The sequence below is a fragment of the Microtus oregoni genome, unplaced genomic scaffold, assembly GCF_018167655.1.
Source record: "Microtus oregoni isolate MIOR12 unplaced genomic scaffold, Mior012 000020F_ref0000438, whole genome shotgun sequence".
Classification (NCBI taxonomy): Eukaryota; Metazoa; Chordata; class Mammalia; order Rodentia; family Cricetidae; genus Microtus; species Microtus oregoni.
The window spans coordinates 25,349,052-25,367,008 of NW_024543079.1; the positions used below are offsets into that span (position 1 = coordinate 25,349,052).

Sequence of the window (17,957 nt, forward strand, 5' to 3'; positions counted from 1 at the left end):
CAAATCATAACTGGAATGGTTTCAGAACTGTAACATTGATCTCATTGTGAGAGATTCAGATGTAACATTTGATGTTGGGAATGTGACATTTGTATACTTAAGTCTTGCAAATAAACCTCTTAGCCTTGAGTCCTCCAGGGGTCAGAGCATAGGAGATAAATATCAAACCAAAGCCACATTTTGTCTGTTTTTGTGGATCCTTACAAGCGATAGAAAGAATTCTAGAAGGAGTGCTTCTCCAGAATGTACAACCGAGACTGATTCTAGTATTTGCTCAAGAAACAAATAGAGATGTTGTCCACACAGGTGAGAACAAGGTACTTTCAGATGAACTTCAAGACACTGATTGTGACATTTCATTAGAGCAGAAACACAAACATATACTCCTGGGTGGGCAAAAGCAGGACATTGGAGCAGAGCTGAGGGCACACTAACACAGGTGGAAGAACATGGGCTTCAATGCTAATTGAAGTACAGCATTGGACTTCATCACTGGGCCTTTCCCTGTCTTCTCAGTGCTCCCGTACATATCATAGGTACTTATTTCAGCTCTTCTTATGCTAACGTGGATGTTCTTGACCTTGGTTGTAGTCCTGAAAACTAGAGCATGAAAACGCTAGTGTGGTTTTGCATTAGTTAGTGGTATTGCCTGGGAACGTGTAAGAATGTAAAATTTCAAGATCACCACTACCACCAACCCACCTGCATGTTGAGATTAGATGTGAGTCACCACACCCAACTCAGGATCATCTGTCTATTTATCTATCCATCCATATATGTAATATAATCATCTATACAAATATATGGATACATGTATATGTATGTATATGAAGATAGATTATTCTCTATATATGGATATTTATATGTATATATATATGGATAGATGATTGTGTCTGTGTATCTATCTATCATCTATCTATCTATCTATCTATGTATCTATCTATCATCTATCTATATCTTTTGGGGAAGATCTGCAGTGTTTTGCATGTACTTTTACATTCAAGAATGTATCTGGTTTAGAAGTGGTTTGTGGAGGAGAGCCTGACCTTTAGAGGCAATGCAGTTGTTGAGGTTGGAGACCTGCAGTGATTGTATCCAGAAGCAGTGGATTCACACATCAGTTATGGGGAAGGGACAATTAAACCATAGAAAAAGGAGTTGAAGAGAAACTGATATTTGGGTTTGTCTTGAGTCAGACATGCTTAATATTCTATTGTGTTAAAGCCTCCAAAGAACCAAATAGGGTGAATTTTGACTCCAGTTTTTTTTTTATCAGGACGTTCAGTGAACTTTGGCAATTTATTCAAGTTCGTAAGCAGATTGCCACTCAATAGGGTGAGAGCTGAGCGTGGTGAGGGGAGGCGGGGTTACCCCTGGAGAGGTTTTGTGTGGGAGAAGAGGAATTATTTCTGCTCGAGGTGGGAGAAGAGGACAGGTGATGAGTGAGAGAGTGGGGATGACTTTGGGTTCAGGGTGGCTGGTCTGTCTACACTGACAGTGAGAAGTCTGGCGTAGAAGACTGTGGTTGTGGGACCCAGATTGATGCTCTGTTGCACATATGGGAATTAAGTGACAGGAACTAGAATTTTAAGGGGAAAACCAATTTATTGTAGTGATTTCCAGAATGTCTTCAAACATAGGGTGAATGAAAAGCCTTGAAAGATCTACATTTTTAACCTATTTAATGAACAATTGGATGTCGTTGTTTTACTTGAATTTGAAATCTTTGAGAACAGTGGACTACACAGAGGGATGGAGAGCATTGTGTGACCACAGGACCTGCCTGGGAAATGTTTACTTTGAAAATGGTTAATTTGTGGGAGCAGGTGGTAACTTTCTGGGCTGTACAGTGATCAGGGTGAGGGATATAAAAACAAATGTATCTCTTCTCCCTGGAGGCTAAAATTCTATGTCCAGAGTTTAAAGAGAGATCTAGATTGTGCAAAACTTTCTGCTCACAAGGAAAATGCCATGCTTCATTTCTTCTTTGTGCTACGGGAACTCTTACAGAGAGTAACCTGGGATTGTTCTGTGGAATTTCCAAACTACATACTACTAAGCCATGCTAATAAGCCATCATAGATGCAGGAAAAGCAGTTAGTTATCTGTAAAATAGAAAGCTATTCTTTCTCACTCCTCATTTTAGCACTCATGTGAAGATTTCAGCGTTGTCTACACAGCTCTTGAGGCTGCTGGTGAGGAGTGAGGTAAGCAGAGTGGTCATGAAGCCAGCACGGTGCTTGCTCTGTCTTTCCTCTTACGCTTTAGTCAGTTAAGTTTAAAAGTATATTGAGAAAATATATCATGTCCACGAATATAAAGTTTCCTTTGAGTCTAAAAACAAGCCATCATTTTAGAATTAGGAAAAAAAAATCAATGAGCAATTTAAACCCACAGTCTTGTAAATTAAAGACCATTAAATACGGTCTTAATTTTCTTAATGGTTCTTCAAAACTCCAACGGGAGGCTTTGATCTTTCTCATACCCCTTACTTTTTAATTCTCCCTGGAGAAACTTGAAACCATTAATCTCCAGTTGCCAGGCTTGCTAGTGTCTTTGTTTCAGCAGTGCCCTCCTGTGGCTGATTCCCCACTGTCAAGGCCCTGGGGGAGCTTGGGTCACCTTTGAAAGGAGCTTAAAACATTAACACACATAGCAAGGCAGATTGGGGTAACTGGGCTAGTGAGGGTTTGGTGCTAATAGATTCATTGGTCTCTTGATATGGTAGCAGATACCAAATCAGTGGGTGGTGGGAGTGTGCCAGGGGAGCCTCTGGAGAAGACCACAGTGCCTGTTTCTGTATTCCTGTCTGTCTATAACGGGTGGGTTAGTTGGTGCTGAGGCTGAGCTAGACCTGGTGTCATCTGCAGACCTACCTGCTCTTTATCTGTCCTACCATTGCACCTACTGGGGTTCATGAGTCTGTCAGAAAGCCACCCACTTGTAAACAGAGTAATAACATAGGAGTGTCCTTGGTTTGGTTCAAGGCCTCTGGTTTCTGGTACACCATCATCACTGGATCTTCACCTGAACTCCCCTGGGATAACTTGCTGCCACCCTTGTGTTTATCATTCCACAGGACTTCACAAGTTCCAGCAGGTCCTAGATGGGGTAGATGTTAGGGTGGGCCAACCCGAGGCCTGGTTATGGTACTGGGTGGTAGCTGAGGTGGTCAGCCCTGGCCACTGGGGCATCCACCTCAGGCAAGGGGGCGGAGCCAGCTTCCCTACTGCCAAGTCAGCAGGCTAGATTATCCCTGGCCTGTGGTGAGGGGTGGGGCCATCTCTCCCAAGGGTAGAGATCAATTGTCCCATGGAGCTCTGGGTCAGCTTTCCCAGGGCCAGCAAAAGACAGGGCCAGGTTGTGGAGACATTTGAGTTTGGTTTAACTGTTTTCTGTGATTTATTTGTCTAAGTTATGAGAAATGCCCCTTTCCTATTTTCTGAATTGGAAGACTTTCTGTTTTTGCTCCAATCTGAGAGAATTAGAGAAATAGAATTTTTACTTGGAGTTCATATGTATTAGTGAAAGGAGACCCAAGCCCGTGATCTAGATCCCTGAGTCTTCCTGGGGTTCTAGCTTCACAGAAGTTTGGGGATACATCCTTCCAGCTAGCACCAGGGTCTTGTGAATTTAGAGGATGTGGTCATGGCCCTGTAATGAGGTGCAGCCTCAGGTCTGCCACTCACTGGCCAGGGTCTGATCTGACCTTCCCTGCCAGCTTCCTCATCTGTGGGGTTGTGAGCATTATCCCTGTTGAATTACTACATGAACCTGTGATAGTGCCCAGGAAATGTGAACTGCTGTCACGGCTGTGTATTGAATAAGTCCATAGACTCTGACAATACAATAAAAAATAACAGTGTCTAAAGCTGAAATGGGTAAAAATGAACTGAGAGTAGGTGGCTGTAGTCATCTGTGGAAGAACTTCAGTTGGAATTATAGTTAGCAAAGTTTTACTGATGTATCTGAAGGAATTGTGAACAGGATGGAGGGAGAAAGCCCGAGTCCATTTAGCTGTATGTGTGTGGCAGCTGAACTGTCCGCAGACTTTGCTGTGATCAGAGATATAATATTCACTTGAGAAGTTTTGTAGTGTACTGATTCCTGGGTTCACACAGAGAGTCATATTTCACTGGACGGTGTTGCTGGCCTGGCCACTGGGACTCTTTAGAGCTCTCCAGGTAATCTCATGGCCACCATAGCCTAGGGTTTGCTGCCCTGGGTAGTTTGGGGGAAAGAGCTTTCTGGATCTCTTGGTTTTGACTCAGAGGGCTCAGTGCTGTGGGAGTCTCCATCTTGTACTGTGGTCATCCCACTTGGTCACTTCCCCCATCTCTGGCATCTGTAGCTGCCAGAATGCCCTTCCTTTTTGTAGCAGAGATGTTTGAGGGAGCCTTGGTGTGCTGGACTTAGAGGACATTGAGATATCACCAAATTTTAATCTGTCTCATTTACATTAGCTGTGCTCCTGGGGCATTTGTGCTTCATCCTCTGTCCCCCAAACAGCAGTTAAGTGGGGTCTGGGACAGAAACCCAGGTTGTGAATGTGCCCCACTTGCCTCCCCTCCATGTCTACAAGTATTTGAACAAGTATCTAAACAGAAAACACGCCAGGACCTAGTAATGAGAGAGCCCTGCCATTCACCACCCTGCCCCCAGCACTCTGCCACCCCAGGTCTCCTCCAGACTCATCTTGAGGAACAAACACTGGCCCTGAGATAGGATGACTTTGATTTGGCAGGATTCAGACAATAATTTCTGGCTACTGTGACTTTTAGGTTTTGAATATTAATTTCTGGAGGCTCAGATAAGATGAATAGCTTGACACAATATGCAGTTCTGAATTTTAACATCTCGGGTTAAAATCTTTGCTTCTAGACACAATTGCCACTTGGCCTTGCTTACATTTATATTTCAGAAATCATTTGCTAGCGTAAGTAGGAAAAAGGACGGTCTTGCTTTTTGCTTGCTTGGAGAGTTTACTTTTGATTAAAAACTGGGGTGCATACATATTCTGTTTTTACAGCTCGGCAGTGATTTATTTTTATGCTGTAATCTCTAAAGATGAAAGTAACATTCAAGAATATTGTCAACACTGCAGGGACTTTTATTAAAATCCACAGTACTTGCATTCTTTGTGTTAATATATATGCATATATATATTTTTTCTTTTAGGTTTTCAAAACTCTGGGCACAGATGTCGTGAAATCTGCCTTTGAAGGTTATAATGCTTGTGTCTTTGCATATGGGCAAACTGGATCCGGAAAGTCCTACACTATGATGGGAAATTCTGTATGTTGTTTAGTTGTTTATGTGCTGTGTGGGAAGGAAATTTCTTGTTATCTTTCTCTGGAGTGATAAAATTATCTCTTATCTACTAGGTCTGCACCAACTCTTCCTGTTCTTATCTTCCTTTAGTAATAAGATAAAACTCAGTATTAAGTTGAAGTAAATTTCCTTGGAGAGATTTGAAATTAGAAATAGTTTTACGTTATAAGCAAGAATAATGGGGCAAGTCCCAGTTCGTTTCTCCTTTTAAAGGCCTTATAATCTTATCAAGAAAGTAATTTATTCTTCTTTTCTGCCAGCATAACAGTTTGAATAAAATTACCAAAATCTGTTCTTTTTAAAATTATTCATAACGTTTTCCCTAAGAATAGTGTAAAAAGGAAAATCTAATTTTTGATGGAAAGGTGTTACATAAGTCCAGAAAATGCACGAGGAGTTGGTGTTGTAGAGCGCTCACGGCTTACATGTTATAAACACAGCTTAGTCACTAATCCATGGAAACTAACAGCCACTATGTTGTATTTGCCCTGGAACGTGGAGAAGTGACATGTAGGTACAGTGAATTTGGACATTATGGCCTGCACTTGTAATCCCAGCTTCTTGGGAAGCTAATGTAGGATGATTGCAGACTTCAGACCAGCCCGAAGAGTTTAGGAACTGGGAATGCAGCTTCATAGCTCAGGAGTAGAGCTCTAACAACACACCGAACAAACAAACAAACAAAAAAAGCAAAAACAACCCACAAAAAAAGTACTAAAGACTTATACAGTGATACATATTTATTTACTTTTCCCTGAGGCAGCAAAAACTCTGCTCAAAATGGCCAAACCTGTGGGGTGTTCTAAATGTAGACACTGTGAGTGGCTTTAGGGCCCCTTGCCAGCAGGCACAGTGGTATCTTCAGTGCTCAAGAGTTGGTAGTCATGAAAGCATGGTATTGGAGGGGAACAGATCTCTAGGACATCATTTCAGTGACTGGAACCCGGCTTCTCAAATACAGACTTCATGTTTACATGGGAAATACGGCATTTAGCTGTATGCCGTGCTGGAAGGCAGGAAGAACAAGTGAGGGAGAGAGCACACCTCAAATTTCCCGTTTCACTTTAATCACCATTTTTCTCTTCTTGGTTTCCTGCTGAACTTTAGGGAAAAAACTCTAAAAATGAAATTTGCGAGTCAGTTTTCCACTAGCTACTTTATATAAGACTTTACAGAGCACTCCTAAGTGGCAGGTGCTTTTTCTCTGCCCTTGTAGATAAGTACAGCCTCAGTATTCTACTTATGTATTATAAAGTAAGAATGAAAACTTGTGGTGGAAGTATCAGTTTTCCCTGGTAGCAGCTTGTACCCATGGAATGGTAGGTACAAAGAGAAAAATACTTTAAAGCAGTGCCCATGGTAGTTCTTAAATTCTTTGAGGGGGAGTTGAGTGGAGGTAGGAAAGGACTGCCCAAGAATGCATGGGTGCTCTGAGGTCTGGGTTTCTTAGGGAGAGCATTTTGCCGGATACACAGTGTCTTGGTTTGGGTACTGTTACTATGATGAAACAGCATGGCCAAAAGCAGGTTGAGTCGGGGCAGGGTTTATTGGGATTACACTTCCACATTGCCAGAAGCCAGGGCAGGAACTCAAGCAGGGCAGGAAACTGGAGGCAGGAGCTGATGAAGAGGCCATGGAGGAATGCTGCTTACTGGTTTGCTTCCCATGGATTGTTCAGCCTGAATTCTTATAGGCCTAGGACCCCAGCCCAGGGTTGGCCCCACCCACAATGGACTGGCCCTCCCCCATCACTAATTAAGAAAATACCCTTGTCTGCTTAGATCCTGATCTTATGGAGGCATTTTCTCAATTGATGCTCCCTCCTCTCAGATTACTTTAGTTGGTGTTAAATTACACAGAACTAGCCAGCCCACAGAGTGTTGCTTGCAGCCTTGCTCGTGCGTACTGAACTATGATTATATACCCACATCACTTGGTGATATGGTGGATTTGCTCTTCCTAAGAAGGACCATGCAGGGATTGGTTCTACCAAAGGAAGCCTGTCTTCCATAGTTTAACATTCTCCTGCCTCCTGCATTTTAAGATGCCTATCTGGAGGATTCTGTAAAGTTTTTTTTGGTATGTATTATCCTTGCTTTGTTACTTAACCAGATATTTTTAAGATTTATTCTATATTATAAACTATATTCTTTGGTAGAGAACAAGTCTCCTTATCCTTCAAACCAGTGTTAGCTGGTTTAACATCAAATAAACATGTATTCTCCCAATCATAGCAGTTAGAAATGAGAAGACATTATCCTTAAATTTCAAAGTAAGAAGCAGTCCTATAGGGGCTCTTGTGGAAGGTTTGGGGTTGGCACCCAGGCTGCTAGAGTCCATGTCTAGTTTGCATAATGGTTGTGACACCCTTCGTCTCCATTTCAGGGCGATTCTGGTTTAATACCTCGGATCTGTGAAGCGCTCTTCAGTCGGATCAGTGAAACCACCAGATGGGATGAAGCCTCTTTCAGGACGGAAGTCAGGTAGGGCCTCGACCTGAGGTATAAAGTTTGAAGGGCCCCAGGCTGATTGTCTTGTGCAGAGGTCTTGGAGAGGGAAGGGTGAGGCTACAGACTGCTGAGGAATAGCCGGCCCCTCCTCACCTGAACTTAATGCTAGTTAGGAGTAGAACTAAGACCACTTGGGCATGATTTGCGTGTGAAGTAGCATTGCTTGATGGAAGCTTTGGCATTTATTCTGTTTATCTCAAGTGGAGTGAGCCCTTGACTTTCGTGAGCACATGCAATCGTCTTCCTCTTGACTAAGCCGTATCTGTGTTCCTCACCGTGTCACCCTCATGTCAGTCAGGGTCACAGAGTTCCTTTCCCTTTCTGTTGCTGAGTCTCTCCAGGGTCCACCTGTAGTGCTGAGAGCCACTGGGACTCTGGACAAGTTATTGAAAGTCTCCCGGACCTCTCTTGTCATATCTGTAAAGTGGGGTGATGAAGTACCCACCTTTGGGCCATTCCAAGGACTCAGTGACATGCTTCTTGTAAAGCACACAGCAGAGGCCTATGTGGCTGCAGTTGCCGTGCGTGTTGTGCTTGTTATTAATAATGTCTTAAAAACATTGTTTTTCTAAAATTTGTTCTATTTAAAATTTTTAGCTACTTAGAAATTTACAACGAACGTGTGAGAGACCTACTTAGGCGGAAGTCATCTAAAACCTTCAATTTAAGAGTCCGTGAGCATCCCAAAGAAGGGCCTTACGTTGAGGGTAAGAAGGAAGTTCCTTGTCTTCAAACACTCCCCTGCTCTCCCTTGGGTGGCTGTAAAAATGAAAAGTACAAAACTGTGGTGATGGTAAGAATTTAAACAGTTGTTTACTTTTGGAATTTTATTAGCGTAAAGGTGACAGGAGCTGCCACTTTATACCATTCGTTCTGTGAATCTATACTTCACTAGGTATTCACTAGGTTATTTTGTGAGACCTATGCATCATTTCCTTTGGCTTAAAAAACTGTCTGGAAATTAGTTTTCCCATCCACACCCACCGCCGCACCCTGGAAATCTGTGTGTCTCAGTGGGGATGCATTTTACTACTATAGGTACTTTCCCTAACCTTATGGTGGTGGGTGGAAGAAGGCCTTTTGTTTGTCAGAAGAGTTCTCATAGATAGTCTGTCTTGGTTCTTGGCATCTGTGTTATGATAGGATAACTATGGTGGACTGGGTACCTACCTCTACAGTGTTAGGCAGGGTCTGGCAGACAGTGAATGAATTCACCCTTTAGATTCAAATAAGAACCATATTTCACTGAGTATAGTACAAGGGCACTGCGGGCTGAGAGATAGCTAGAGAAGCACATGGATGTGCTGTGGAGCTTGCCATTTAGAAGTACTTTTATGGTTTGGATGAGTTTCTCTGTGTGCAATTTCTTAGCATGTAATTTATGCCATATAAAGGAATTCAGTTCATCCTGGGAGTGCAGGTCTAGGAGGTTAGCATGAGCCTCTGTGCATATAACTTTCAGTATGTGCAATTAATAGCCATGCAAACAACATGCAGTAGCCAGGCAAACCAGGGTCATGTAATAGCTGTGCAAACCTGCGCCATGCAATAACCATGCAAACCAGGGTCATGCACTAGCCATGCAAACCAGGGCCATGCAATAGCCATGCAAACCAGGGTCATGTAGTTAAGGTCAGTCTTGGTTAAAGGATCTGGGCACCATCTCTGGGATGCAGCTCTGTGGTGTTAAGTTACGGCTTTCTGATGTGAGTACTTTGGGGTTCCTGGGCCATGATTGTAAAAAATCATTAATGTTCTGGTCTCTTCCTAGTGGCCCTTCCCCCAACACTAACTGAGGCACAGCCAGTCATGGAGGGTGTTGCATTTAATGTGGTGTAGAGAACTGGCCCTTGCCAGGCTGGCTGTGACAGTTAATCTTTTTGTCAACTCTATGGGATTTTTGAATTACCATGGAAACAAATCTCTGGGCATGTTTGTGAGGAATTATCTAGATTTCTTTAGTTGAGGTAGGATAGCTTCACCCTAATGTGGGTAGCACCAGTCCATGTTTTAGGGACCCAGGCTGAATAAAGCTGAACACAAGCATTCATGGTTCTCAGCTTCCTGATTATGGACATAATGTGACTAGTGACTAGGTGCTTCCTAGTTCTGCCGTTATGCCCTCCCCACTGTGGTTGACATGTGTGTCTCCCCTTTCACTGTGAGCCAAGATAATCCTTTCCTCTATTAAGTCATGTTGCCAGGTATTTTTGATCACAGCAGTGTGAGGAGTAATGAATACACAAGGTTTTAGGTCATGCATGTTAGGAGGCTAGTTTTCCTCTCCCTAAGGGAGCTGTGTAACTGCTGGGGGAGTAACCTAATTGCTAATGGAATCATGATTTCTTATGGTATCATCCATGAAGCATGTTTCCTTGCTGTGGCCAGGGACTTTCCAGCAGTAGAGTGGGGAAAGCTGTCTTTACTAGCAGAAGACTGTGGAGCGCCTGCTGATTGGTTGCCCCTGCGTTGTGATCTTTCCAAGAACTGCTTGCTCAGTTCCAGTAAATTGAAATTGAGACATGGTCTCTGGCAGGGCTACTAGGAGCCTGGTCTGACTCCCTGGCCCTCTCACATAGGTTTGAAGATGTACCTCTTTCAGCCCCCCCCCCCCCCCCCCTTTTTTTAACCTTGAGGTCCTCAGTTTGCCAACAGGACCCCATCTGTATTTTAAGTTTCCATTTGCATTTAAGCTTTATTTTCCTAGAGAAAGGTGTGCAGCTGTGTGTGTGTGTGTGTGTGTGTGTGTGTGTGTGTGTTGGGGGTATTAGAGAATACCTGTTGCTTTCAGTCTAACATGAGCTTTATACTTTTCCTTTAACTATTATAGCAGATGTTAAAACATATAAAACTGATATATGAAGAAACAGAATAAACAGGGTAAAAATATCTGGATCTCTTGATCTCTATACTTACGATTCTAATACATTTTTAAATAATGTATTATTCAAACTTTGGGGAGTATGGATTATAAATTATCTGAAAAGAAAAATAAAGTGTCATTACTCAACTTTTATACCAAAACATTTGAAAAATAAGTTGAGGATTTACATGTGAAGCACTAAATAATGACATGATCACAAGTTACTGTGTTTTTTTTTTCTCCAGAATGTTAGAGAAAGGTTTTTTCAAAATATGATCTAGAAGCCATAGAAGGGTAATTTTTTTTCCAATGATGCTAGGAATCAGATCCAGGGTCTCCCTTGATTGTGCCCGGCCAATGCTCTGTGGATATACCACCACCCTGAGGTATGGATGAATTTTAGGTGGGAAGAGCGTGACTCAGCTTCCTTCACCATAATAGAAAAGCAGAAAGACCCCGACAGGTGATGCTTGTCACATCTCTGGGTGGATAAAGAGGGTGCTGGGAAGGGGACGGGGGCCAAGCATGCTTCATATCCTCCCTGCTGCTGCAGCCAACTGCCCTCTGTGGAGGAGAGCTTTGCAGCATTTGTCAGCTTTCCAATGTCCTTGGATTTAGCCTCCAAGAATTTATTTTGTAGCCACATTCTCATGCATTTGAAAAGACCAATGCACAAAATATTTTAGCAGCTCTTACTTGTATTTGTAGTCTCAAGAGGTGGTTGGTTAAACTGGTTGTGGTTCAGAGATACAGCCATTTCTCTGCAGCTTTAAAAACGAACACCAGGTCATCTTAACGGTTACAGAGCATCCTGAGATGGACTTAGGGAAAAGCATGAAACTCAACAATGTTCACGATACACTACTCCAAAATCATGCTGGTGCGTGGGGATGACCTAAGGACCTCCTGTGTCCCACCCCAGATGCTACCACGTGCACAGAGAGGGAGGAAAGGCGACTTTATTTATGTGTAACTGCCTTAGTGTATACGGATTGTCCTGAAGGGTGTGGGGAAACTGGTTAAATGATTACCTGGCAGAAAGGAGGGAAAGAGTTTGCTGTAGGGAAAAAGCAGAGGAGCCCTAGATAGTGAAACTTTTAACTCTCTGAGCTACCTTCCCCTTAAGAAAAAAGAGACAGCCAAAAGTTTTGAGAGTTTAAAAACTTTCAGTTTTTGTACAAGGGTACATGAGGCTGTTCCTGGGGGTGGAGCTTTTACATTCTTCTTCCTTGTGCCATGACTGCTTCTAAGAGGTTCCTGTTAATAGCTGACTCTATTGTAGACAGTCTGTGGCATGCCGGGCAGTGGGCACTCAGATTGGGTTGCTGAGGCCAAGCAACTTGTCCAGCTCCCAGTCTGCGTTACAGACTCCACAACACCAGCTCCTAACCAGGTCGGCAGACGTGTACTCATGCATGATTCTCAGAGGGAAGTTGGTTTCTTTTACTACATAACAGAAGGAGTCTCTCAAGCTTTTCTTGTTTCCTTCTAGATTTATCCCAGCATTTAGTCCAGAACTACAGTGACGTGGAAGAACTTATGGACGCAGGGAATATCAACCGTACCACTGCAGCAACGGGGATGAATGACGTCAGTAGTAGGTCTCATGCCATCTTCACCATCAAGTTCACTCAGGTAAGGGCAGCCATGGGGCAGAGGCTCCATCCCTCAGGCCTTTGCTTGCTGATTAGCACCAGCTGAGCACTGATCATTGTTGAACCAGGGCAGGAGCAAAGGTGACTGTCACTTCCTTGTTAATTAGAGGCGAGCATGTGCTGTGTGCTCAGCCCTTCTGCATTCACAGTGATTTAAAAGTCCTGATGTATATAGCCTGAGAGATATTTAGCAGGCTTCCACCTTGTTCTAGCATAAGAAAAACTTGCTCTGTGCCTAATTAAGCAAAAGTTTTTATTGTTATAAGCACAGTGGGAGATAATGGATTTTGAGGCAGAGCAGCTGGAGGCCGAGGTGAGAAACGGGCACAGTACATTATCACGCTATGGGCTCTGGTGATGCTGATTATGATTAGAGTAGTATTAGAAGACAGCGAGCACTCAGAGGCACTAATAAGAATCCATTATGATTGGGTGGTGGACAGTGTCCTGAAGGTGGCTGGGAGTGGCTGAGAGGAAGTAGTCTGTTACCAAAGCCCCACCCGCAGGTATGCACAGTTGCAAGTCTTCCTGGTTTCAGCAAGTGTTAGGGATTGGAGTTGTCTCTCCACATTGACATGGAACACAGCAGAGACCAGAGACAGCCAGGCAGCCCAGAGGGCAGGAAAATGAGTTGACTCTCCAAGGCGGATCAGAAGAATTCCCTGGGCTTCTCTCTCCTGCCGGGACTTCAGTTAGAGCCCCACTTTGTGTTGTAGCAGCTTACTGGCTTTTCTCCAGTTTTCTGGTAGATGCCTAATCAGTATGTAGCTGACTGTAGTTTCTAAAAGGTTTACATCTCTGTCAAAATCTATTTGTATTATGATTTGTTACATTTGGCTAAAAATATAAAACATAGGTTAAAAGTCATTGGAAATATGAAGTTCTGGTAGGATCCAGAACAAGGGAACTTACGTTTTAATATTCCCCATCTTTAAAGATGTGATGTGCTTTATTAAATGGTATCAAATGATATCCTACATAACTGTCTGTTAGTCATGTCTGAAGCGCCTTTGTGTCTGAAATGTTGGAACTTCCAGAAGAATAAAGCTAATTGTTTATTTAGTTTTTTTTTCCAGTTCCTCTTAGGGATTGGCTTTATATTGTTTTGTGCTCCAATCCTGAGGGTCGTTGTCCAGTGATAGTGGTTTGCCAAATGGATTGGTTCTTCAGAAAGCACGAGAGTCCCAGTGTGGGACTTCTGATTTAACTTGGGCAGTTCTCATCTTCACTACGATAGCCAATAAAACAAGCAAATGAGCACCAAAAGTCTACCTGAGAGATCTCTGCTGGGAGAGCAAAGTGATGGGGATCTGGTCATGAAACACACTGAGCCCTTTGTCCTCCTCAGTGTCACCTGCATGTCTCTCTGCAGGCGAAATTCGACGCTGAAATGCCGTGTGAAACTGTGAGCAAGATCCACCTGGTTGATCTTGCTGGAAGTGAGCGTGCGGATGCCACCGGTGCCACTGGGGTCAGGCTCAAGGAAGGGGGCAATATAAACAAGTCCCTCGTGACTCTGGGAAATGTCATTTCTGCCTTAGGTAGGTTTGAGGTCACTTCCTGCCCTTTTTTGTTTCGGTATAGTGTTAGCTCAGAACATGCTTGCTGGATGTTTGTTGTACAAACCCAGGCAGCTTGCTCAGGTCTTTTAGAAATAAATTAGAGAAAGCAGAGACTTTCGAATGATCTCCTATTTCTTTCTTCCCGGCAGCTGATTTATCTCAGGATGCAGCCAACCCTCTTGTGAAGAAGAAGCAAGTTTTTGTGCCTTACAGAGATTCTGTTTTGACTTGGCTCTTGAAAGACAGCCTTGGAGGAAACTCTAAAACCATCATGATTGCTAGTAAGAGTTTAAATTATATCCCTGAGCATCAGTATTAAGTGTAAATATTTAAGTTGAAAGTGTCTCATTAGGACGTTTCTTCCTGTCTTGAAAATCACCTATTGTAACACATCTGTAGTTTGGGCATCATGGAGGCTACAATGCCAGGCAGATATGCTTAGCTTCTCTTTGCTTAAAGTACAAGGCAGGCACTGTGAACTTCACTAGCTCATAGGAGACTCCTATATAGAGGTAACAAATAAACAACCCGAACTTTTGCTATTTAAAATGGTAGGTGCAGAATTGAAAATTGAAAGGAGAAACCAAGAAGTTAAACACAATGGGAATAGTAGTAAACTTTTATTTTTACACTTATCACTTTAAGTGAGAGAATAAGAATTGAAAAACTTACGTAGAAGAGGAGAATTGCTAAGGGGAACTCAGGGCTTGTTACCTCTCAGCCTTACTTCCCTCTGTCTCTTTCTCCTTTTCTCTTCTCTCTCCTCTGTACTCTTCACAGCCCTTGCCCTGCAGTCACTGGTGGCATTAAGGGAACACAGCCACATACTCACCTTAGTCTTAAAGGTTAGGTGGGGTGCAGTGTAGAAGGAACCAAAAGCTTCTAGAACGAAGGAATTAAGTAGTCTACTGACTTTTGAAAAACTGCTGGGCTCTGGGCTTTTCCAGATGATAGATTTTTATCAGAAATGCAAAAGTATTTTAATTCTTGCTGAATAGAGAAGTGTAATCCTGAAATATGTTACTGGCTGAGGAAAGCCCTTTCCTGTGTGGGATATCTCACCCCTATCTTGAAGTTGTTCACGTGGCTGATTATAGACGTGAGAGGAGCAAAACTGCATTAACTTGGTATAGCCAACACCCTTTCCTAGAAACCTTAGATAATGTTTTAATATTCATTACTGTGCTGATGAATATTTAGTCTTTCCTGTGACCTGGGGTTGATCTGACTTTTAAATTACAAACCAACTTTGTGTTAAATGAAACATGGAGTGCTAGATGAATTATTTTCTGTATTCATTCTTCACAGCCATTTCACCTGCTGATGTCAATTATGGAGAAACCCTAAGTACCCTTCGCTATGCAAATAGAGCCAAAAACATCATCAACAAGCCTACCATTAATGAGGATGCCAACGTCAAGCTCATCCGTGAGCTGCGAGCCGAAATAGCCAGGCTGAAAACACTGCTCGCTCAAGGGAATCAGGTGGAGTTTTCCTGAGATTTATAGATAATTTTCTCTGAGTAATGGCATCTATTTCTAGATCTTAATGAGACAATTATCTTGTGGTATTGATTTGAGAAAAATAAGTGCTAAGTAAAGCTTCGGATGAGTTAGCCAGACTCTAGATCAGCTTCCTTTTGGCCTTTGCATTCCTAATGCATCCTGGGTGTAAGATTTTATCCATCAAGCCTTAAATGATTGACCATCTAATAGTTATCAATTATGGATGGATATTTAGCATGCAATAGGACTAGTAGCATAATCTCCATTAGTCAAAAGAAATTTAGATGCTTAGAGTAATATTTAAGATTCTTCCCATGCATTTTATGACTCTAAATGTGTTTTAACCGAGGAGTCCTGGTCTCACTTTAGCCATGCTATAGGTGGTTGTGGTGACTCAGTGGTGGCTCTGAAAGCATGTCTGTGGCCCGGCTGTGCTGCTGTTCTCTAGGCCTTGCATGATTCTTGCAATGGCCTCACTTCAGGATCTTGTGAATCCCAGAGAAGCTGTGTCCTTCTGTTTCTCCCAGTCTGAGCATTTCCTACAGGCTTATGCTCTGTGAGGACTGTGTGAGCTACGTTCCAGATGGCTCAGGTCCTACTGTGAAGAAAGGCCACCCTTGAAGGAAAGTCAGGGAAGTTGTTTTAAACTTTTGCTGGTAGAAATAAAATGAAGATGCATTTATTGATATCTTAAGTCTATTGTTAAACAACTCCATTTCTGTAAATGGGAAGTGCTCAGTGCTTTCCCTGTAAGGATATATGGCACTCCACACTCTTGATAGCCCATAAAAGGTTTGAACTGTGCAAATATTGTTCAAATGAAACCTCAGTTTCCTGTGTCCTGAAGTCGGCCTGGTAGTCCTTTCTCACAAGATGGCAGACTGCAGTTTTGCAGGACTCCTTCACTGCACTTAAAAATACCTGCGTACACACTTCCATTTATGACGTCAGGCCTCCTGTGTGAAAGGGAGTTGTCAGCAGAATGAGGTATCAGGAACCACAATGCTTGTTTCTATTTATACACTGCTATTGAAATCCTTTATCTGTGTTTTGGAAACATTTCTTGTCTAAAATCAGCCCTTTAAATGATTAATATGCGAAGGAAAGCATTTGAAAAATATTTAATTCAGCTGCTTTCCCTTGATCTAAGAGACTGTTGAGGGAGCGTGGGTCTGCCCATGCCATAGTACCCCTATGGAGGCCAGATGACAACTTTCCTAATTTGGTTCCCTCCTTTCATCATGTGAGTTCTTCGGCTTGAATTCCTGGCATCAGGTTGGGTGGCAAGTGCCTTTACCCACTGTCTTAGTCAGGGTTATTCCTGCTGTGATGAAACACCGTGACTAAAGGCAGCTGGGGAAGGAAAGGGTTTATTTGGCTTACACTTCCACATCACTGTTCATCATTGAAGGGAGTCAGGACAGGAGCTAGAACAGGGCAAGAACCAGGAAGCAGGAGCTGACGCAGAGACCAGGGAGGGATGCTGCTTTCTGGTTGCTCAGCCTGCTTTCTTCTAGAACTTAGGACCACCCTGGACCCTCCCTCATCATTCTCTAATTATGAAGATGCCCTGCAGGTTTGTATACAGTATCATCTTATGGAAGCATTTTTTTTTTTATTGAGGTTCCCTTCTCTTGGATGACTTTAGTTTGTGTCAAGTTGACATAAAACTACCCAGCACACCCACTAAACCATCTCATCAGCCCTGACTTGTGTTTGTTTGTTCTCCTATTTCTGTCACTAGTTAATCTCATTTCTATAACTAAGGGAGCGATTTTGTCACTGGTTTAGAAGGATGAAGAGTCTATTTAGAAAATATATTTTGATAAACTAAACATATATATTATAGTAAACATGGGAGTCTAAATCAAAATAAGAAAAATTCTGAAACTATAAATCCTTGAGAAATTATAGGCATATTCTACATAATTAATTTTGTGATAATTAATAAACAAATATTCATAAATGGTCATTAAAGCAATCTCTGAATAAGGGACTGGAGAGATGGTCTGGTTTGTGAGTACTTACTCATATAAAGCCCAGGTGAGGTGGTAAATTGTTGTAATACGAACGGCGGGGCTGTGTCCCCAGCACTGGCCGCCCACATGGCTAGCTCTACCCGAAATAATTACACCGAAACTGTATTCATTTAAACACTGCTTGTCCCATTAGCTCTAGCCCTTACTAGCTAATTCTGATATCCCAATCAACCCATTTCTAATAAACTGTAGCACCGGTCTTACCAGGAAAGATTCAGCATGTCTGACCTGGCGGCTTGCTCTATCGTGTCTGCCCGGGAGAGAGCTGCATGGTGTCTCTGTCTGAGGCGTCTTACCTCACTTCCTCTTCCTCCCAGCATTCTGTTCTGTTTACTCCACCCACCTATGTTCTAAGCTATGAGCCCAAGCAGTTTGTTTATTACTTAACCAATGAAATCTACAGATTGATATATGACACTCCCACATCACTTCCCCTTTTTCTGTTTAAACAAGAAAAGGAAGGCTTTAACTTTAACATAGCAAAATTACATA

General features: G+C 42.7%; 1 protein-coding gene across 5 annotated transcripts in view; it reads left to right on the forward strand.

Moving 5' to 3' along the window:
* The window catches only part of Kif16b (kinesin family member 16B), a 264,942-nt gene that overhangs the window by 46,651 nt on the left and 200,334 nt on the right, over positions 1 to 17,957 (forward strand). For all 5 annotated transcript variants that reach the window (XM_041670255.1, XM_041670256.1, XM_041670252.1 and 2 more), the window contains 7 exons: positions 5,179 to 5,295; positions 7,717 to 7,814; positions 8,439 to 8,548; positions 12,197 to 12,339; positions 13,732 to 13,900; positions 14,071 to 14,202; positions 15,230 to 15,405. In XM_041670255.1, coding sequence (XP_041526189.1) covers positions 5,179 to 5,295; positions 7,717 to 7,814; positions 8,439 to 8,548; positions 12,197 to 12,339; positions 13,732 to 13,900; positions 14,071 to 14,202; positions 15,230 to 15,405 — 945 coding nt within the window. The remainder of the gene's footprint in view (positions 1 to 5,178; positions 5,296 to 7,716; positions 7,815 to 8,438; positions 8,549 to 12,196; positions 12,340 to 13,731; positions 13,901 to 14,070; positions 14,203 to 15,229; positions 15,406 to 17,957) is intronic.